The sequence below is a fragment of the Podarcis raffonei genome, chromosome 8 (genome assembly GCF_027172205.1).
Source record: "Podarcis raffonei isolate rPodRaf1 chromosome 8, rPodRaf1.pri, whole genome shotgun sequence".
Classification (NCBI taxonomy): domain Eukaryota; kingdom Metazoa; phylum Chordata; class Lepidosauria; order Squamata; family Lacertidae; genus Podarcis; species Podarcis raffonei.
Window position 1 is genome coordinate 88,411,353 of NC_070609.1, and position 22,919 is coordinate 88,434,271.

Sequence of the window (22,919 nt, forward strand, 5' to 3'; positions counted from 1 at the left end):
CCAGAATTCTTTGCACTGAATGAACACAGCCGACGCCTGCCATCCTTCTGGAGAGTTCATGGCAATGGTAAAGGGTAAAGAGGCCCCTGACCATTAGGTCCAGTTGTGGCCGACTCTGGGGTTGCGGCGCTCATCTCGCTTTATTGGCCGAGGGAGCCGGCGTACAGCTTCCGGGTCATGTGGCCAGCATGACTAAGCCGCTTCTGGTGAACCAAAGCAGCGCATGGAAACGCCGTTTACCTTCCCGCCAGAGCAGTATATATTTATCTACTTGGACTTTGACGTGCTTTTGAACTGCTAGGTTGGCATGAGCAGGGACTGAGCAACAGGAGCTCACCCCATTGCGGGGATTCGAACCGCCGACCTTCTGATCGGCAAGTCCTAGGCTCTGTGGTTTAACCCACAGCACCACTCGCGTCCCATGGCAACAGTAGTCATGGCCAAAGGACCGACTCTGCCACAAGGCAAAGTGAGGTGATTGCTTCGGGTGGCTGACATGGACAACGTCCCCTTGGCTGCTCCTTCTAAGCTCTGGGGCCATTCCTCTCTCTATCAAAGGACAGAGTTATTTACGGTACAAGGGCTGTCAGAGCTGTGGAAAATGCTGTCCGATTCCCAGTACTGAATTAAGACTCAACTGTCAATCCACTTGGCTTCTGTGCAAGGAATAATGAGGGGCGTCACCTTGTACTGTGCCTCAGGCAGCAAAATGTCTTGGGCTGGCCTTGCATGGCCAATGCAAACACAGACACGCATGCAAGCACAAAGCTTTCTCTCTTTCATTGTGATTCCTGCTTTGCAGGGCGTTGGACTAGATGACCAATGGGGTCCCTTCCAACTCTACCATTCTGTGATTCACTGACCCTCGCAGGCATGCCGTCACATGCACACATCCCACCTAAAATGTATAAGGTCTTTATGTTTTTTGAAGGGTGGGGCTTCACGGTCCAGCTTCAGATAGTTATGTAAAAGTTTTCATCCTCCAGCCTTGCATTGGCTGAAAACGTAGCCAATGACTGGGGAGCATGTGGGTGTTGCAAATCCCCCAGTTTCCTGGATCTCGTGCATAAAAACCCAGTGCCTGGAATGGTGAAAGGCAACAGCTGAGAGAAACCAAACTCCGAAGAGTCGCAATGGCTTCCACTACATTCCTGACTCTGCCTTCTGGCAAGAAGATGCCGCAGCTGGGCCTGGGCACCTGGCTGGTAAGCAAAAAAGGATGCTTTGCTCATCTAAATTGTTGTTCCTCTCTCGCTGTCAGGAAACTGGGTGGGAAGCTGAGAGCCAGACCTCAAAACTTTCTCCAAATTTAGGGATGGCTATGGGACTCACTTGAGAGAAATGCAATTTTCCTCAGTCAGTGGCAGTTTGTTTTATTTATTTACAGAGGCATTTACATACCACTATCCAGAAAAGGTATCGGAGCCATTTACAACAATTGAATGTTAAACCACACAATCAAAACCACATTTTATAAAGTTTAAATCAGAAATCGGTGAACTGTTTTGGAAATATGGATTCTTACTTGCCTTGCATAGGTCTGGCAGGAAAGTAAAGTTTTCAGCAGGCACTTAAAAGTTGGCCCAGAAGGCACCTGCTGAATCTCTTGTGGCAGAGAGTTCCACAGCGCCAGGCCAATGAGACTAAAGGCTCAGCTCCTTGCTGTTGTCAAGTGCACCTCACCAACTTGAGGAATGGCCAGTGATGTTCCTGCAGATGATCTCAGTGATGGAGCTGGGACTTGAGGGTTCAGGAGGATCCTGAGGTACTCTGGACCTAAGTTGTATGGGGCTTTGTAGATTAATACAAGGACCTTGAACTTGGCTTGGCAGTAGATGGGGAGCCAGTGCAAATGCTTGGGGGGGGCATTAGGAATGGAAAGAGGACTCTTGTGCTCATTCCCCACTTGTGGGTTTCCTAGAGGCATCTGGGAGAATAGGATGCTGGACTAGGTGGGCCATTGGTCTGGTCCAGCAGCCACCATCTTCTTACTTATTATTATTTTATTTACTGCATTTATACCCCCCCCTTTATCTGTGGAGCTCAAGGTGGCAGAGTGTGGTTCCCCCTCTCATTTAACCCCCACGGCAACCCTGCAAGGTAGGTTAGGTGGAGAGGCAGTCACTGCCCCCCAAGGTCACCCAGTGAGCTTCATGGCCGAGTGGGGATTCGAACCCAGGTCTCTTGCAGGTTCTAGTCCAACACTCTAACCATTACAGCACGCTGACTCTCAAGTTCTTACCTGTAGCTGCGATCTTTTGTGAGTGGTGAAGGGATCAGCTAGCTGCGAGGGAAACTGTTTTCTGTTAATAATTTTAATATTTCTTGTAAACTACTTGGAAGCTTTACTATAATCAAGTGGTATATAATTTTTTTAAAAATGATTTTTATAATCTTGCAGACTAGAAGTTAGCCATCCCTGTTCTGAACTTTGGAGGGAGGGGAGAGACTTCTGAGTTTAGCAAATAAGTTGACTAAGAAAAAATCTGGATGGTTTATTGTAGGAAGACAGAGCTTTTACTCCTTTCTAAACTCTACTACAAGATTCAATAGAGGCCACCAGCTTAGATAGCTTTGGGTAAGGGGGGGAAAAACCCTTCCCCCAAATTCATGAAGGACTGGTGGAGCTTTCATGTTCAGGGACAGTCTACCTTTGAATACTTGCTGGGAGGAAAGGAGAAAGGAGGTTTGCTGCCTTCATGCATTTTTATAGGGCGGGGGGGGCACGGGACATGAGTTTATGGAACCAAGGGGCCAGTGGCCCAAAAAAGTTTGGGAACCAATGATCTGAAGTTGAATCCCATCCACCCCCAATCTCCAAAGTGGGGTTCAGTGGCAGCTGGGAATCCTATCTCTAATGCCCAAAGCATGATTTTGCTGGTGAGCACAGCTTAGCAGTTCCCATGCTATTGATGCTCATTTTGAGCTTTTGATAACAGGTGACAAAGAACTTTCTTAGTGGTCCTTTAACCTAAAGAACAAAATGCTTTATGGTTTTTAATGATAACAGTGCGGGGGGGGGCATTGCAAAGCAAAACGAATCCGCTTTGGGAGGTGGCTTACAAGCACGCCCCTGTTTTCAACTCTGGGGTTTAGGAGCCCCCATTCCTCAATCGGATGCCCTCTGCCTGTTTGGGGGACTAAAGCACCCCTCCATTGCTAGCCATCCTGGCCCTGCCAGATGGGTCTGTTGGAAGCTGGGGCTGCAATTGTAACCACCGTTATAATTATCCATATCCTTTCCCCCAGGCTGGGACTCAAAGTGACTTGCCCAAATTAAAATGACACAGATAAAAGACAAAAAGCTTTAAAGTTATAGAAGACGATCGTTGAAAAGTAACCAAGCTCTAAAACAAACTAGTAAAATGCAATAAAATAAAATAAATTCCTTCTAGTAGCACCTTAGAGACCAACTAAGCTCATACCAATACCAAACTTAGTTGGTCTCTAAGGTGCTACTGGAAGGAATTTTTTTGCTTGTTTCGACTACGGCAGACCAACATGGCTACCTGCCTGTTATTAAAATGCAGATGTTAAAAATAGTACAGCACATCTGGGCCAAAGCTCTGAACTTTCAGATTTGAAAATAGGATATCAGCAGTCTTGAAAATAAGGGATCAGCAGCCTCACCTGTCCCGGGGACAGTCTGTGGGATATCTAACAATCCGGGATAGCAGTGGGAAGCAGCGGGGAAACAGTGCTGGAATAAGGGAATTTCCCGCAAAAAAAGGGAAGGTTGACAGCTATGATCTGGGCAGGGGGTGCCCAGTTTGGAAAAACTGCTCTGGAGGGGGAACAGGCCCCTCCCAGGCCTGCTGCATTCGGGGCAAGTTGGCAACTTTCACCAGCCCCGTCTTGCCCCGCAGCAGCTCTCCCTGTCCAGAAGAGCCAGACCTTTGCAGGTGGGAGGAGTCCGTTGGCTGGACGGAGAGAGGAAATAAGAAACATTTTGCTCTGGAAATCTTATCCCATCCTGGGCAGCCAGGAAGCGCCTTGGGGCAAGGCAGGGGAAGGCGAGGAAAGGAACCAGCTGCTGGCCACCTTCCTTGTCCGACAGAAAGGCCCCTACTTCGCCCCAGGCGACCAAGCCCCAGCTGAGCTCGGGAACATCCACCCTCCCTGTCTCCCGTCCTTTGGGGGAAGGAACAGCCAAGCACAGCATTGCAGAGGAGGCACATCAACAGCCCTGACAGCTGGCCGTGACCCCAGCAAATATTGCCGTGATTCATATAATTGTAAAGTTGGAAAGAATCCCAAGGGTCAGCTTGGTCAAGCCGCTCAGAATGCAGTTAGATAGCACTTATATCGTGACCAAGGCTGTTTCAAGACTCCAACAGCCCTGTGGGGTAGGCCACATTGTCCCCATAACTTTTCTGTACGCTTTAAATCCTCCAGCAGGCATGTCCAAAGTCGGTTTCGGGGGCCTGATTCGGCCCGCCAGTTGGTTTAATCTGGCCCCTGTAAAATCCTACAAAAAACCTCAACAACTTCAATCCTAAAAAAAAAGGTCAACAACTCTGGTTGGCCCTCATGGCTCTTCACTTCATCAAATCAGGCCCTCTTTGAAAAAGGTTTGGACACCACTGCGGGAACCAAAGGCAGGTTCTCTAGAAGAGACAGGCATCCCAGCTCCAATACTGAAGATAGCACATGCCCACCATGGCTGGCAGACACTGGTCCTCTTATTTGCCATGAAATTGCTCACTGAAGTTGATTTGGCCCAACCTAAGGTGCTTTGTGGCACAAGGGCAGGCATCTCTTTCAGGCCCAGGCTGCTAGTTTTTATAGTGGAGGGTGTCGGATATACAGTGGTATCTCTGGTTACGTACCTAATTCGTTCCGGAGGTCCGTTCTTAACCTGAAACTGTTCTTAACCTGAAGCACCACTTTAGCTAATGGGGCCTCCCGCTGCCGCTGCACTGCCGTCGTGCGATTTCTGTTCTCATCCTGAAGCAAAGTTCTTAACCCGAGGTACTATTTCTGGGTTAGCGGAGTCTGTAACCTGAAGCGTCTGTAACCCGAGGTACCACTGTACACCATAAAACTAATTTCAGGGCAGGCAGCATCATTAAACTATATAAAATCAGCAAGAACAACCTTTATGAAATCTATAGGGCAAGAACATAAAATAAAGAAGTCCATTCCTCCCCTGGTCATCCTGTGATAAATAAGCCATTCTTAGTTCAAGGAGAAACTGTGGCAGAAGAGGGGTGTTTCAGTCTGGATTCTTCAGTAAATGGGCTCCTTGCCCCCACCCCAGCTCAGCATAATTCACACCAGCCACTCCTCTCCCCTCCTTGCCAGAATACCAATTTCCTTTGTTTACACAAACACAAAATTTCTTCCAGTCGGCGTAAACCTGGCTCCAGGCAGGACTTCTTTCAGGACAAAAAAACAAACCCACTTACGTTCTGACTTTGAGAACAGCATAACGCAAAGCAGACGTCTTGCCTGCTTGGCAAATTGAGGTCAGGCTCGCTGGGACATCTGAAAAAGAGAGAAAGAGGGTCTTCTTAACAAAGACATCAAAGAATGGCAGCAGCTTTGGGGCAGTTTTTGGTGGGCAGGCTTAGGGTAACAGGGACTGGGCGTGATGTGAGGTGAACTACGGTTTGTGGACTACAGTCGACTCAACGCCATCAGTTCCATAATGAAGATAGGCAGCATAGAAATGAACTTAAATGAAATAAATATGTAAAGGGATTATGGTGGGGGAAGAGGGGGCCATTTTCAGGCAGAGGGTCAGATTACCTGAATGAAATAGGGATGGACAGGGTCACACAAACAATGGGTAGAGTTAGTGAATGGTTTATTGGGTTTGGGTGATACTCAGAGAACAGTGGTTTATTCAATGCTTTTAACTTTAAGTTACTGCAAAGTTACAGAGCTGGTAAATTCTAATCTGTTTAAGCACATTATTTTAAAAAAAATATGCAAAAGAAGAATGAATTATACAAAATGTACAATGGAGAGGAAAAAGCCAGATGTACAGAGTTTGCAAACAGGTGTTCCAGAAGGCAATAATCAATATCTATTTCGCAGTAAATCTATACACATTTGTGGCATTACGGTAATTTGTTTTTTAGAAGTTCTAAAGTGGTTTCTTATGTACATTAAGGATACATATTTAGAATCCGATTGTGGTTATATTGACGGGTCTTTTTCTTATGTTTGTACATCTAATTAAATAGTAGCAATATATTATAGGGTGTTCTTTTAAAAACCTTTTACAAATGTTTTTACCCATGATGCTCAAAGTATCAATGAGTCTCTTGTGCGCTCTCTGCATAATCAAGTGAATGTTCTTAATGCAGGATGGAAGGTGGCAAAGGGCCTCTTGCAAAATCATATTTTACATTCTAGTCAATGAGTATTAACACAATAGGCGTGGGAAATGCAAAACAGGTGTATGTTTAGGTATGTCTAGCCTGGAGAAGGAAAGACTGAGAGGTGCTGTGATGGTCATCTCCAAACATCTAAAAGGCTGTCAGACGGAAGATGGAGCAAACTTGGTTTCTGCTTCTCCAGAGGACAGGACCCAAACCAATGGCTTCAAATTACAAGAATGGAGATTCTGACTAAACTTTAGGAAGGTGGTGGAGTTTCATTGGAGGTTTTTAAATAGAGACTGGATGGCCCTCCGTCAGCGATTCTAAAGCTGTGTATTCCTTCATTGGAATGGGTTGGACTAGATGTCCATTGGGTTCCCTTCCAACTCTACAATTCTATGATTTAAATACACATGCTGGAGTTGAGTATCATTTAAATTGGTGGGACTGACTTCTGAGCAGATCAGGTTGTCCAAATTTTCCAAAGTGCCAGTTCTTACAGAAAGGCAGATAAGTCCTTTCTTTTTAAACCCCGTGGAAGTTCTAATCTACAGGGCTCTTGGATTCATTTTACAAACACTGGAAATTCGCAAACGGTCCATTTGGACTTTTGAAGAACTTATTATGGGCAGCAAAACTTTTTTCTCTGCGGCCAAGGGGCCTGCCTTAATGTTATGCATTTTGCAGAAAATTGTGTATTTGTTCTTGTCCTCCCACACAAAGGGCTTCCACTGGCTCCGTTCCACAATTCAGAATTAAGATGCCATTCGCTTGACTGACACAGGTTTTGAGTTGTATTTCCTGAGGCCAAGCCCAAAATTAAGCCCAGATGGGAGGCTTGGAAGCTTCAGTTCCCTCCTCCACCGTCCCCTGATGCATAACCAATTTAATCTAGCTAAGATGCAGAGAGGGGGGAAACTTCTTCACGCAGCAGAGTTAAATTATGGCACTGGCTCCCACAGGAGGCAGTGATGGCCACCAACTTGGATGGCTTTAAAAGAGGATTGGACAAAGTCATGATGGAAAGGGCTATCAGTGGCTGCTAGTCAGGATGGCTAGCCTCTGCCTTCATGGTCAGAGGCAGCAATGCTTTTGAAGACTAGTTGCTGGAAACCAAAGGAGAGGAGAGGCCTCTTGTGCTCCATTCCTGCTTGCTGGTTTCCCGCCGGCGTCTGGTTGGCCGCTGTGAGAACAGGATGCTGGACTAGATGGGCCCGATCCAGCAGGCTCTTCTGATGTTCTTATATGTGTGCAGCAGGTGAAGCCAGCTGCAGTCATACAAGGCTGGATTCTGCAAACTGGGAAACCTTGTTATGCTTCCAGTGGCTTCCTCATGAGAGGACTCCAACTGCCCGCCCACTGCAGAATAGGAAACGGTTGGTTGCACCAGATGGGATGAGATCAACAGAAAGGGAGCCATATCTGTCAGAGTGCCCATTATGTGGGACACAATCTAAGCCAGGCTTCCTCAGACTTGGCCCTCCAGATGTTCTTGGCCTACAACTCCCATGATCCCTAGCTAGCAGGACCAGTGGTCAGGGATGATGGGAACTGTAGTCCCAAAACATCTGGAGGGCCGAGTTTGAGGAAGCCTGATAAGCAATGCACTGTGTGATTCCTTGAAGTATCCCAGAGGTACAAACACTTATGACACATGGTGTGGCTTCTGGTAAGAACAGGACAAGCTTCTCCTCTCTCTCTCTCTCTCTCTCTCCCTCTCCCTCCCTCCCTCTCTCTCTCTCTCTGCTTATTTCACATCTTCTTCTTCTTCTTCTGTTCATCTGATAAACATAAATTTATCAAGCATTTTCAGGGCAGCTCACAAAATTTAAAAAGGATGACAATAAGATTGTTAAATCAAGTTAACAAGAGCCCGGGAAGCAAGCCAAAGAGCTTAAAACCTTGCCGCTTTGCATCGGGGTGGGACAAGGCCTGTTTGGTGCACTGGCTACACAAAAGTAGGGTTGGTCACGCAGGGGTGGTTCTGGGGTGGTTCTAGCTACACTCAATTTCCGCTTTACACACAATCTCAGAACCTAACCCCCTGTGCAAGTCATGAGTTGACTGTCTCTCTCTAGGGTGGAGAGCCTTCACAGTCAGAATGAGGTGGGCTGGGAAGGAGGAGCTATCTGCCACGGCTAGTTCTTGCAAGTTGCTTCTTCAGCTGTGCCTCCGGGGTGAAGGCCCCTTTCTTGCTCAAACCATTTGGCTTAAATCTGCACCCCAAATTCCTGGCGCAGGTTCCCCGTTATTTCAATTTCCACCCAGAATAATGTTCGGACAAAAGTTGAAACGCAGATGAAGGCCAGCCTCCCAGCCTGGCTGTTTACAGGAGGCGGCCTCTGCCGTGTCACGCAAGGCCCCTGGCCACGTTGCCAGCCCTGAGGCTGCCTCGAACGGGCAGCATCTGTGCCTCCAACACAGAGCCCCCCTGCCCAACCTCTCGCTCAATGCTTCCTTGTTCTGCAAAGCTGGCAGCCGTCTCCGTTGGGCGTTATCATGCCAAGATCACAGCCACAGGCAGAGGCATGTGACGACTGTTCTGCCAGCTTAATCCCATCCACACCCTGCAAGCTAAGTGGAGCGTTGAGCCAGCTGTGAAACTTCTTGAGAGAAAGCCACCTGAGGGCACATCTGCACAAGCGACTTACATTGGCCTAACCCTTCCTCTCCCCCGGGGAGCAGGGAGTTCTGAGAGGGAGGCATGGAAGGAATGTCCTCTACCTCTATGAGAGAATCTTTGGCAGAAGCCAGCTCTCTCAGATCACATCCAGATGACCTGTTTCTTGAGCTTTCGTCCTCATTTGTTTGCACAAAGTCTTTGAGGAGGATATAGAAACATGAAATTGTAGAGTTGGGAGGGAGCCAAAAGGCCATCTTGTCTCAATTATGTCCATTGCTTATTGAACAACAATTGCTTTGGGCAGAGGTCATGCAACAGGCGTCATCAACACAGTGCCCATGGACACCAGTGTGCCAAGCAGCATGTTTCATATCTCCTCGAAAATTCACAATGCACAAGAGGTCATTTATTCTTCCTGCTCAGATCCTGTTTGCACAGCCTCAGCCAATCCAACAGCATGCCCCCTTAGCTATGCCTTCCTTTCACTGGTTGCCAGGATTGGCACTGGGTGTCCACCTTCCCACAAGTGTGGCAGCTGATGTAGGTTCCTTCCAACCCATTGAGGAAGAAGACTGCGCTGGGGAGAGCATGCCCACACAAAGATGTGGTCCTCCTGTCTCTCTTTTCTGCTCTTTTACATGTGGCAGCCATTTTGTGCTGTGCTACACCTCCAGGGCAGCCATTTTGTGACTGATGCCTACAGCACTTTCTCCAAACTTTTGGTGGGGTCCCCCATTACAATGTCACATCAAGTCACCACTATTGTACACTTGTCACTTGAAACCATTGGTTCAAGTCCCACCTTCCAGAGCCAGGAGAAAACAAGTTTCTTCCATGTAACAGCCCTTTATATATTTGAAGATGGCTGTCATACCTCTTCTTTCTGGAGTTCTCAAAAGCTTTCATACACTATTTTGTGTTGTTTTGGTTGGCCTAATGAAGCCTATTGGCCTAATAATGGCTTGGGGTTGTATTATTTTTATTTTTATTTTATTTATTGCATTTATATACCACTGTTTCCTCCAAGGAGCTCAAGGTGATCTACCTGGTTCTCCCCTTCTTCACAACAGCCCTGTGAAGTAGGTTAGACTGTGCGGCAGTGACTGGCCTCCAAGGATACCCAGGGAGCTTCGTGGTGGAGTGGGGATTCGAACCCTGGCCACCCAAGGCCTAGTCTGATGCTCTAGCCACTACACCCCACTGGCTTTCATTTGAACTCTTGCCTCTTTCTTTCTTGTGAGGCAGGACAACTGAGCCTGGCTGATAAGACCAGAAAAGGTGCAAAGCAAGGGAGCCTGGCTATGGCAGGGCATTGTGGGTGTTTCTTCAGGGCACCTTCCTGTACCTCGCCTTGCCAGAGAGCTGGGGTTGCCTGAGGGACTTGGCCACAAGGCAAATAAAGCCTTTCTTCTCTGTTCAAATAGGCAGAGCTCAAATTCTCATCCAGCCCTTGTTGGCGTGAAATGGAAAAGGGCCAGTTCAAGATAATGGATTGTGCTATCAAGTTATTGCTTAACAAGGAAAATAAATAGTACCCAGCCCTTGTGTACACCCCTCTCAACGGGCGGACAGGTGTTTTGGTGTCCAGGTCTGACTCTTGCTTCTTCTGGTTCTTTTCCCCCCACAGACCATGGGTGGTTCCCCTAAATCTGGGCACAAAAAGGCTGTTTACCTGCAGTGTTTCCCCCTCCCCAGTTTAGACGTGCATTTACGCTGCTCAGGGTGTCGGATCATGCCCACAGAGCACCTGACTGCCTAAGTCTTTAACAGGATTCTTTAGCTGAGATCTGTGCGTTGCAAGGGGTTGAATTGGAGAACCCTGCAAGTGTGGTTCTAGGCCAACAAGTGACTGCTTTGTGTCTCCCTTTACACAACTCACCGAGGGAAAGGCTTAAGTTTGTTCCATAATTTCCTGGAAGATCAACCAGATTATTTCAGAATTAATGGTTGCTGGCCAGTGCCCACGTGTTTGTAACCTGGCACAGGGCTTCCCAAGCTGTGGTCCAGGCAGCACCAGCTGCCCATGAGCTTCATTCAGGTGGTCATAGGGACTCTGTGGATTTGGGGTTGGAGACAGCAGGCAGCCCATCCATCACGCTAAATATTCATGTTGATTTTTAATTCTTGAAGTCTCCTTGTCTTGGTGGACCACTCAGTGCTTTTTCTGTCTTTTCCAGCAGCTGTGCTGGGCTGTGCTAGATTAGTCATAGCATCATGGAGTCCTAAAATTGGGTGGGACACCCAGGGACCATCTAGTCCAACCCCCTGCGATGCAGAAATCACAACTAAGGAATCTCTGACAGATGGCCATCCGACCACTGTGTAAAAACCTCCAGTGAAAGAGAGTCTGAGATGCCAAATGATTTCCAATCATTTTTTTTGCTGCTTTTATTTATTATGTATTGCACTTAAACCCTGACTTCCTCTCTTGCTTCCAGGCATCCCCTCTGCTTTCCATATGTGTTTGTGAAAGGTGGGTCTTGAGGGCATGATATCCGCATTTCCAAGGGTCAAACGAAGTCTTCTCTTCCTGTCAGTCTCCTCCAGGTATTGTCCAGGGGGCCATTGAAGTGGCGATCAAAAACGGCTACCGGCATATCGACTGTGCCTACTTTTACGACAACGAGGGGGCCATCGGGGAAGCTTTCGAGAAAGTGTTGAAGGAAGGGCCAGTGAAGAGAGAGGACCTTTTTATTGTCAGTAAGGTGAGCTGTTGTGCTGCTGCTGCTGCTGCCAAGAAGCTATGAATACAAGTCCCTGGGGGAGGCTGGGTCTGAAATAAGCTTTGAAAGCAAAATCCAAAAGTCTGAAGTTTCCAGTTCAGAGCTTTAAGTTCAAATTTCAGAGACTGGATTTCCAAATTTGCATCTTGGTTATATAAAATAAATTATTATTATTATTATTATTATTATTATTATTATTATTATTATTATTAATACCCTGCCCATCTGGCTGGGTTTCCCCAGCCACTCTGGGCAGCTACCAACAAAATATTAAAATACAATAGTCTGTCAAACATTAAAAGCTTCCCTAAACAGGGCTGCCTTCAGATGGTTCTGTTTCCCATCATTTGGTGGATACAAAGGCAAGGAAGTTTACCTTGTTTATCACTCCTCATTTGTCTCGTGTTTTTCCAGAGAAGATCCCACCATTGTATTTAAGCCTTTGTAAAGAAAAGCTTTTTTTAAAAAAATTAGAACAATATGTAAATAAAATTTCCAATTATTTTGAATTCATTCAAACTTTTAGACATGCACGCACAAATTCTGGTTGGGGAGACGGCCTGTGTCCTGTGATGCTCTGAGGAACAAGAACAGCAAGGAGGGCTGCTGTCCTAGAGGGGCCTCTGGCCTGATCCAGACACAATGCATTTCTAATGTTCTAAAATGCATGTCTCCTCAGACTCACTTGAATGCTCTTCCTTTGGCAGCTGTGGAATAGCTACCACGCTCCTGAAGATGTGAAGCCAGCTCTCCTGGAAACCCTGAAGCTGCTGCGCCTGGATTACCTGGATCTGTACCTGATGCACTCTCCCATGGGCATTAAGGTGAAGTGGAAGTCTGCCTGGCTGTCCTGAGCAGCTCATTCTTCCAGCTGTTTCCCCAGAAAGGTCTCTCTGGAAATGCCCTGCTCTATCTAAGCTGGAAGCCCCCACCCAATAGTCCTTGATTGAGCCAAGTTGGCAGGGGGGGGGTGGAGACACACTTTGCAGCTACACACTACACAGGAGTCAGGAAAATGCACTCTGCATCTGCTCAGGGGCATTTATGTCTATTTGCGTTTTGTACGTTTCAGTAGCACCGAGACTTGCAACGCAGAATAAAGGCTGCCTTTGGTCTGCTGGCAGGTTCAGTGTGGGAAGTTTGGATATTCACAGGTGGGGCTCACCTGAAGCAATGAAGCAATATGTAGGCAGATCTGCCCCATGGAGAGTGATCCATGGGGCGGCTCCTCTGTACAAGCCTTACAGAAATGAACAGGACATGTGCAAGAGGCCGGCAGTCATGTCCCATTCATTTCAGTATGGCTCTTGCACGAGCAGAGCTTTCCAAACTGTGTGTCGTGACACGTTTGTGTGTCGGCTGCAGTGTGTAAATATGTCACGTGAATACTCCCCGTGCTGCTCCTGAGGCTGGAAAGGGGTTTAGCCTCTGGTTTGTTTGTAAAACTGAATTGCCGTGTCGCCGAATGATGCAAAACTGAATGATGCATGTCTAAAAAGTGTCACACCAACATGAAAAGTTTGGAAAGCTCTGTGCTAGAGGAATAATCTGTGCCTCAGGTTCATCAGGAGGGAAACAGGCGCCACCTGGTGGCAGCAAGATGATCCTGCTGCATCCTGTCCTTGTGGCGGTGGCCTGTTTGTGTACCGCATTTTGCATGACTAAATACATTGGTGCTCCAATCCATTCTGTTTGATTATTGATCTATTAAATTTATATACCGCCCTTTATCCAAAGATCTCAGGGCGGTTCACAAAATAAAAACACAAAATACATAATAAACACAAGAACAAGGAAAACCCATAAGGCCCCCCCCAAACACATTTTAAAGCACATGGAATGTCCTTTTAAATAACTAGCGGGGGGTGTGGGTGGCGATGGCGGGCCAAAGCGTGGGAGCATTAGGGAGGGGGGGTGCTCTGGGAAAGCAGGTGAACAGGCAAGCAGACCGACAGGGGAGGGGGAGGGGGAGCAGAGCAGCCCCCCCATGGCTGTGGAGGAAGTCACTGGTGGGGTGCAAAAGTTCAAAAGAAAAATAAAGAATAATAAAAAAGCAGTGCACTCTCCCCCTCACACAGAACATCTCCCAAAGTTCATGTGGGCAGATTGAGGAGCGGATTTTGGCGGTTCCCAGTTGCCAGGGCACCTTCCACACAAGCTTTAGAAAGATACCCACTGCTGACCAATCCTTTGTCCTGCTCTCTGCCATGCTCAACGCTCATGGGGCACCGCCACTGCCACTTGGGTAGATTGCCGAGCCGTTGCACCCATCAGCAGGTGGTGCCAAGGAGCTCCACCCCACGCTGCTCTCCCCCCTTGCCAGCTGGTGCTGCTGGTCTCAGGGGTGCTGCAGAGGTGAGTGGGGGGCTGCTGGGGCAAAGGTCTCAAGGGGTTCAATCTGTTCACGTTGAAGATAAGATAAGAAGTCTGTGTGGTAGAGTCTTTCATTGACTTTATTCAGTACTGGACTGGTGGACTCGGGGAGTGCTCATGGTCCATGGGTCAGGGGGCACAATACTTGCCTTGCCCCGGGCCCTGGCAACCCACACTATGCCACTGGCACTGATACGTCTCCTTGCCAAGTGCTCAAGGGAGCTTAGGTACACCTGCTGGGGGGGGGGCAAGGCAGGTGTGAACAGCCATGCCTTGATGGCTAGCACAGTCTCTCCGCCCCTCATGCTCTCATTCTCTTTCGTGTAGAACGTCAAGGGTGATACCTTGCCCCAGAAGGATGGGAAGGTTCTGCAGACTGATGTCGATTACGTGGACACGTGGAAGGTAAGCGACAACCACTGTGCCTCTTGCCACAAGTTGCCTGCTGGATCAGAGTCCTGCTGACATAGACACCGCCAAGGAAAGGGGCTCTTGACTTGGCACTAAGCCCCACTGAATTCAGTGGGCCTCACTTCCAGGTAGTCATGGCTAGCCTTACATTGTCATGTTCCTGTCCTAGGGACTAGTTCATACACAGAATCATAGTAAGCAAGAAACACAGGCAGCTTTTTAGAAAGTCCAGCTTGGCTCCCTGGTGGTGGGAGAGATCAATGCTGCGAGGGCAGCTCACCTTTCTAAAGTCTCCCCCCCCCCCATCTTTGGAGGGTTATGACTTCTGACCAGTAAGACGCTGAGTTTGTTGGTCAGGTCCTGCCCCTCTCCCACAGGCCTCCTAAGCACCATTTTTGCAGAGACTGGCAGGAGATAAGTGACAGACTAGCCTAGAGAAATGGCAGGGGCAGGTTGAGGCCTTTCTTCACAGCCCACGCCACCTCAAAACACACAGGGCTACCACTTCACACCTTTGTCTACCAGGCATAGTGTGTAGAGAAACACAACCGGATCTTTTCCCCTCCCATGTTCCTGTTGCCTCTAGAGTGACCTTTGCCGACCTGGTGCCCTGCAGATGTTTTGGACTACAACTCCCATCACCCTTAGCCAGGGACCAGCTGCTCTTAAACTTTTGGACTTGTCCCTTTTCTTGCAGGCTATGGAGAAGCTGGTGGATGAAGGCCTGGTGAAGTCTATTGGGGTGGCCAACTTCAACCAGTGCCAGTTGGAGCGGCTGCTCTCCATCGCAAGGATTAAGCCAGATGTTCTCCAGGTATCGTTCTTCTTCTTCTTCCATTTGGAAGTGTCAGAATTGTATCCAATAGGAGGGAGGCCATGTTAGACAGCCTTGGCCATGGGTTCAAATTCCCACTTGCTTGAGGATGCAGCTGGTGGCCTTAGAAGCTCATGTTATGATCTCCCAGCATTTGCTCCCTGGCTTTATTGATATGTGCCACCCCAATCTCCAAGCAGTGAGAGACTCCAGGGGTTCCACGTGCGTAGCCCGGGTTTGGTTTCCTTGTGGTGTTTTTAGGATGTATGGTGTAATTTGCACATCTATACAACCTGAGCACAAGATGGAGGAGCTCACAGCATCAGCACCCCAACAGATCTTGCTTCTCCATTAGTCACAGCTTTGGATCCAGCACAGAGCAAGCTGGTCTCTGTTTCTCTATCTTCCAGCCTGCTTCCAGCTCCGCTCTGTCTCTCACACTCTGGCTACTGTTCTCTTACCTAGCAGCTAGTGAGCAGGTGGAGGAAAGGCCCACCATCACTTGTAATTCTTTCAACCTAGCCCATTCTTTTGGGATGCTAATGAGGACACTTAAGTGGCCAGCTAAGGTCTTTGTCTTACAAAAAAGCTTGCCTGATAGGCCCAGCAACCTCTTCTGTTAGTTTGCCTACCCATGCTCTAGGCTCTCTCTCTTTCCTCCACAGGTGGAGCGGCACGTATACCAGATCCAGCGCGCGCTGATTGCTTTCACCAAGGCCAAAAAGATGGCCCTCACAGGATACAGCCCCTTGACATCCCCCAAGCGCCCCTTGTAAGACACTGTCTTTTGTACCTTAAGGGCCCCCTGTTCTGCTCTGCACAGCGTACGCATCTTCAGTAGTTCTTCTGGCAGGCAATACCGGGTTGGGGGTGGGATGGCTAGCCTGCGAAGAAGGGCCTCTGCAGGTGGCTTGTGGACTTGGCATGCGTCCTGATTTCCCTGCACAGCCTATGGCAGAGAATAGATTATATCCAGTCTCTATTGAGCATTCATTCTGTTTTCTTTGGGTTGGATATTTATATGACAATAAGTGTCCTGCCTCCATCCCAGTCCCTCTTTCCGCGTGTCATTTGGTCACGCCACACTTTCCCATCCTCATCGTGTTGCAAACCTCCCCCAGCAAACAACCCCCCCCCCTTTAAAGTGGATTGTTGTGCTAGGGCAACAGAACCTTTCAACTCACTTTAATGGTGCAGACACACCCCTACAGTTTGGGGGTGTGCTTGAATCTCTCCTGAAAAATAGCGAGAGTCTGGAGGCACCCTGAGTTACATCAGGACACAGTTCTCCAGTGGAGCTTCATTCCTAGAATAAAGGACCAGGTGGAGTGGAGACGTCTTTAAGACATCCTCGCTTGCACTGAGCTGTTGGGAGTGAAGGAAGTGTCCCCCAATCTGGTCAGCTCTTGCATGTAAAAGGTACAAAACCAGAATCACTGGAGCAGTCAACTCCTCAAAGGTGTTGTGACTTGATTTACTGAGTTAAAAAGCAGGTGATTAATCAGCTGATTAGATTCAAATGTGTGTTCATATTCTTCTTCTTGAGACACCAAGGAAAGGGAAGATGATTTGTAATTTGATAAACAAAAACAACCATCTGTTAGACCTCTAATAACCTCATTTTCTCTTTAATTTATTGCTACAAACATTCAGCACAAGCAGAGTAGATTGAAAACCAGACCCATCAATTAAGATATTTTCCCTCCCTCCTCCAGATTAATTAGCTAAAGCTTTGGTTGCTTAATCCGCATGCTGATAGCCCCGGGCTCCTTTGGAAGGGAGGCATAGACATGGAAAAAACTAATTGATTACAAATGCAAAAGAAAAACAGCCTTAGTTTGAAAGGCTCTTTCCCCTCTAGCCCTCCAGGTCCTCTGGATCCTAAGAATGGCATGGAGGACCCTGTGGTGAAGGAGATTGCTAAGAAGCATGGGAAGTCCCCAGCTCAGGTAAAGTGTTCCAGGTGTGCAGGTGTGTGTGGAGGTGCGTGCAAATAGTTGTTGTTCAAACAGAAAACGTCTCCTTTTTTGCAAGTTGACTGCTTGTGTCAGGAGTTACGACCCAAGATCAGAGGTGGGTGGGGAATACAGAGAGCAAGGCAACGGTACCAGTTTCGAAAGTGTTGTATTAATTTTGCTTGTCAAATAATTCCCAATCGTGCAACACAGCTACTCAAGCACTGCAAAGATTGTTTCTCTAACTAGCCAGCCAGCCTAGTATCACAGAGGGATGGATGGAGGAGAACATTGGAGGGCAGCTCCTGGGGTGCCGCAGAGCCCTTTCCCTCAAAATGTCTGCGTCTCTAAAGTACTTACCATTTTCCTGCCGTTAGTTGTTCAGTCCAAGTCTCTTTGTTGACGAAGGCCCAAGTTGCATGGCAGGCAAGCTGAAATTGCATAATCAGGATGCTGTTGCCCTTTGTGGAAGACCACTGCCCTGACTAGGCAATTTCAACCAGTCCTTGCCTTGACAAGCTGTAACTTCCAAGGAAAGGAGATCGCCTCAAAGTCAAAGCCCTGCTTATCTGAGATGATTCAAATTGCTGAAAGCTGTTGTCGGCTGAGTTAACATCCAGTCAGTTTCTCCTTCGTTCAGCATGTGACTGATTACATTTAAAAGAGTCGTATGATAGAGATAATGGAAGCAAAAGTGTCGTGAATACGTGAGTCCACAAGGTTTATTGAACAAAATAGCTGTTATTTATCATGGTTCTTATTGCATGTGCAGTTTTTCTTGAGCTACTTCTAGGGCTTCACGTGAGTTAGAAACAACAATAAAAAAAAATCCAGTAAAACATTTTTAAAAACATAACAAAACACCATAATGTTTTAGAATGCCTCTTCCTGAATGGCCTCCTAATAAACAGCTTCAGGACCTTGGTCAGGCTCTGACTTTGGTGGATCTCTAGAAGGCCCCTTCCTAAACCTCCTCTCTTTGTGCCTTTGCTCTCTGAAGTCAGTGCAGGAGCAAGGAACGGCCTTTGTTGTTGGTCTAAGGCTTGGGGAGGGACCATAGACTCAGATATACAGCTGCAAATAAAACATTTTAAGTGTGCTTTAAGTGCAATATACAGTGTGACACTGGATGGCGATGGCGAGCCTTAGGGAAAATTCAATGTATTTTTAAAAGCACTTTAAAAAAACAACATTTTCAGACCATTTTTTGTATGTGTGTAGATTTCACACATGAAGAAGCTCCCATGTTCAGTCCCTGACACCTCAGTTAAAAGATCGGATAGCAAAACTCGGAAATACTCTGTGGGCAAAGCGGATGATATTGGGCTACATCATCTCATCTGATCCTGTATATAAAACAGCTCCGAATATTCACAAGGATGCACCAGGGCACAGAAGCTGTAGCACTAAGATAGGAAGGGGATGGTAGATTCTTACATAGAAGCGGAATTGACCGGCACTGCAGAACTGCTACTTGCAGTATCTCAGGGACATGAGTAAGAATCTCTTCCAGGTGACCAGGTAGGGGAAGCTTTTTCTACAACTGACAAAGGAAGATAAGCAAAGCGGCCTTTCACAGAGTCAGACCACTGCTCCATCTAGCTCAGTACAGTGGTACCTCAGGTTACAGAAGCTTCAGGTTACAGACTCCAATAACCCAGAAATAGTACCTCAGGTTAACAACTTTGCTTCAGGATGAGAACAGAAATCACGCCATGGCAGCGGGAGGTCCCATTAGCTAAAGTGGTACCTCAGGTTAAGAACAGACCTCCAGAACGAATTAAGTTCTTAACCCGAGGTACCACTGTACTGGCAACACTGGCCAGCAGTATCCAGGCAGAGGTATCTCTCAGCCATACCCAGAGAGGCCGGGGATTGTACCTGCAGAGACAGTGACTGCTTCTATTCATGCATCACTAACAATATCCACGGATGTATGCTGGCAGGCTATATTATTATTATCAATAATATTTATTTCTAACCACCTCCCTTTTCTGTTTAAAAACACACACATGAAGTGCTTACAGCGAAGGCTCAGTAAAAATATTTGCAAGGCCTTTGTGGTGGCTGTAGTGCTGACAGTGGAGGGGGCACTGACCGTCCCCTGGGTGAGAGCAGCTGGTTCAAGGCAATCTGGGTTGGTGGTCCTGGCTCTTGAAAAAGGCAAGTGTCCAAGTTTGTGATGATGAATGTTGCCAGTTCCCGGACACAGCAAGTACAGGGAGAGTCCAAATGATGACCAGTCTCTCCGTATTGCCAATGTCTCCACAGATTCTGATCCGCTTCAACATTCAGAGTGGCATAGCCACTATTCCAAAAAGCCAGACACCTGCTCACATCATCGAGAATTCAAAGGTAAAGTAGACGTCAAGCTCTTTCTACTAACACCTTTAAACGCTTCAAGATGCTGCAGACTGGAGGCTTAAAGGGCCGAAGTTTAGGATGCTACTTGAAGTATGAATAGTGTGATCTTGCTGTTAAGGAGGCGAGTAAGCCCATAGATATCAAAGCTCTTCTTTTGAAAAAGTGTACTTGATTCTTTAAATATTTGTTCCTTTGGACTATTAAGCACTGAGATTTTAAATTCGCATGAAAATAAATATAAAAATGCAGCATTAAGCTAGATCTTGAAATGCCCATGATGATATTAAACTATCTTGTATTCCAAGCAGACAAACTTGAAATTAATGGACATGACTAAGTTGGGTCCATTAATCTCAGTGGAAATTACTTAGATGGTTATCACCCAAAAAGACCAGTATCACAGTTAAACAATATCAACTTAAAATGGCCATATTTTTTTAAAAAAAAAAAGGAAGGGAGGGGTTCGCCTTTGTAACCTCAGCCAAATGTAAGGTCAAACACTGAGTTTTCAATGAGTTTTGGAGCATGGGTTGTGAAAGTCTCTTATAACCCCACATAATTTGCCTCCCTCTGACTGGTGTCAAAAGGTAGTTGGGGTGCAGGAGAAAGCTGTTTTTTAAAAAATATCCATTAATATCTTTGCTACCAACTTGAAAGTAAAGGGGTTTAAAGTTTCTGTCTTGGATATCAGGCCTCAGATCCTTTGGGATTTTCTCCTTTTCAAAGACTGCACCTACTTGCACAGTGCCAAGTCAAGTATTTCCAAGCAAAAGTCATTGCTTCTCTTCTTTTATAGGTTTTTGATTTCCGACTGACGGATGAAGAAATGAAAAAGCTGGAATCGCTGCACTGTGGGGCACGGGCTGTGGCCTGGGACATCTTAGGGTGAGTCTGTGTGCTGAAAATATCGGACACTTTAGGGTGTGCAACATGTAATTATTTTATTGCCTTATATCTCACCTTTTTCTTAAAGATGCTCAAAGTATCTTTAATCCCCATTTAATCCCCACAACAACCCTGTGAGGTACTGAGAGGCAGTGATTGACACGTGGTCACTTATGGCTGAGTGGGGATTTGAACCATGGTCTCCCAGGTCCTAGTCCAACGCTCTAACCACTACACCACACTGGCTTCCCAGCACAATGTGGAGATCAAAGGTGCTGTCTAGGTGGATGAAACACCCATATTGGCCTCTGTTTGACCTGTAAATAGGAGAAATGTGGCTTTCCTGAGCTCTCTCCGGCTCATGAGGTTGCTGACAGTCAGATTGGCCAATGAAGATGGGCCACAGCTCCTTAGCGATAAACCCACCCACTGCATTCAACAGATTTGCCAGAGCCAGCAACTCAAGTGTTCAGTGGCCTCATGTAATGCCAAGGGCAACACAGCTGGGAAAGACTAAGCAGAGGCTTGACCTCTGAACTCACATAGGGGTGGGCAACTTTTTGGGTGAGCGTTCTGCAACTCAAAACCACAGGAGGCAGCACTAACTTTGATGGGTGCTTTGTTTGTTTATTTCATAAATTTTGTACCTCGCTTGATTGTTAAAAACACACACCAAAAACCTCAAAGTGGTTTACAAAAGAGAGAAAACAAAAAAATTACCAGTAACAACAACTCCTTAAAACATTCATAAGATAAAACCAGCAATAAACCAAAAACAGATTAAAACGCACAGCAACATTCTACATGTCTGGTTAGCCTTGTCTAAACAAAAATGTTTCTAGCAGGAGCCAAAAGGAGCACAGCCAAGTTGCCTGCCTGATAGCAATGGGCAGGGAGTTCCAGAGGGTAGATGCTGCCACACTTAACTTTAGCATCTTCACGCAGACACGAGGCTTTGTAAGCATTGTTTATATTTGGAAACAGCTGTATGTGGTAGGAACAACCAGCGGTTTTTTTTGTTTTTGTTTTGGAATCATAATAATAATTATTTATACCCCGTCCATCTGGCTGCGTTTCCCCAGCCACTCTGGGCGGCTTCCAACAAAATATTAAAAATACAATAAAACATCAAACATTAAAAACATCCCTAAACAGGGCTGCCTTCAGATGTCTTCTAAAAGTCAGATAGTTGTTTATTTCCTTGACATCTGATGGGAGGGTGTTCCACAGGGTCAGTGCCACTACCAAGAAGGCCCTCTGCCTGAAAGAACGACCAGCGTTCACAGCAAAGCTTTTAGGTAGAAGATGCTGCAGGGCTGTCATTGATTTAAGGAGTGTTGCTTTTCCTTACAGGATGGGGACCCACAAGCACTACCCTTTTACCAAGGATGAGTGATTCTTCAAGCAACAGCGCTCACCCCTCCCAGGCTTCAAGGCATGGAAATAATGGAGATGGCTTCTGCATTTTGCATCTAACCAAAGCGAGTTGATTCTGCTCTCCCAAGGCTGACTGCTCCATGTCCTCGCTGTGTCTCATGGGGCATAAGTGAAATGAGGACGAGTGGTTTGTCTGCAGTGAGGTCTGGTGCTTCTGCTTCCGCTGGACTTGACCCTGCCCCACTGACAGAGGAAGGGGGTGCGACAGGTGCGGCCTGCCCTAGGTGTCATCCCTGAGGGGGGGTGACATCACCATGCCACCCCCCTGGGAGGCTAGCCCCACCCCCAAGAAAACAGCTAGCCCCGCCTCTGCCCTGCCCCACATGTTGGAGTTTAAATGCTTGACTTTATATGCACGCTCAGCTTTCCGCATCGCACCTGCAGTTTGAAAAGTTCTGTATGCTTGGGGTGAGGGAGAATGTTAAGTGTGTTCCATTTTCCCCACTCTGAAAGTTCACTGAATGAAAAAAATCAAAATATTCTCCCATAGTACGATTGCACGAGCCTCATGACTTATTTGCAACTTCACTTTATTTCTGATTTGTAATTAATACTGAATTATTTGACTTTACATGTCAAAGTGCAAGTAGATAAATACCGTATTTTTCGCACCATAGGACGCACTTTTTCCCCTCCAAAAATGAAGGGGAAATGTGTGTGCGTCCTATGGTGCGAATGCAGGCTTTCGCTGAAGCCTGGAGAGCGAGAGGCATCGGTGCGCACCGACCCCTCTCGCTCTCCAGGCTTCAGGAAGCTATCTGCAAGCCTTGCAAGCCCGGCGGGAGTTCCCGCGGGCTCACAAGGCTTGCGGGCAGCAGCCTGCAGCCCCGGCAAGTGTCCGCAAGCCTTGCGTGCCGGCAGGAGGTCCCGCCGAGCGCGTGAGGCTTGGGGCGGCAGCCTGTCGCCCGAAGCACGGGGAGGCCTCCGGAGGGCTCTCCGTGCTTGGGGCGACAGGCTGCAAGCCTTGCGCGCCCGGCGGGAGGTCCCGACGGGCGCGCGAGGCTT

The 22,919-nt window shown here is 47.3% G+C and overlaps 2 protein-coding genes across 3 annotated transcripts in view; both read left to right on the forward strand.

The window, feature by feature from the left end:
- Window positions 1-22,919, forward strand: part of LOC128420040 (low molecular weight neuronal intermediate filament-like) — a 206,169-nt gene that overhangs the window by 21,128 nt on the left and 162,122 nt on the right. The window lies entirely within an intron of this gene.
- Window positions 1,060-22,409, forward strand: LOC128420042 (aldo-keto reductase family 1 member B1-like). 2 transcript variants are annotated; one of them, XM_053401436.1, is made up of 10 exons: window positions 1,060-1,205; window positions 11,490-11,657; window positions 12,383-12,499; window positions 14,376-14,453; window positions 15,157-15,273; window positions 15,939-16,045; window positions 17,135-17,222; window positions 19,500-19,583; window positions 20,389-20,477; window positions 21,831-22,409. In XM_053401436.1, exons 1-10 carry the CDS (start codon window positions 1,134-1,136, stop codon window positions 21,871-21,873), a joined length of 963 nt encoding a protein of 320 aa, XP_053257411.1. In that variant the 5' UTR covers window positions 1,060-1,133; the 3' UTR covers window positions 21,874-22,409. The 2 variants fall into 2 exon arrangements, with proteins under 2 accessions (XP_053257411.1, XP_053257410.1); XM_053401435.1 differs by lacking the exon at window positions 1,060-1,205 and adding an exon at window positions 9,678-9,788.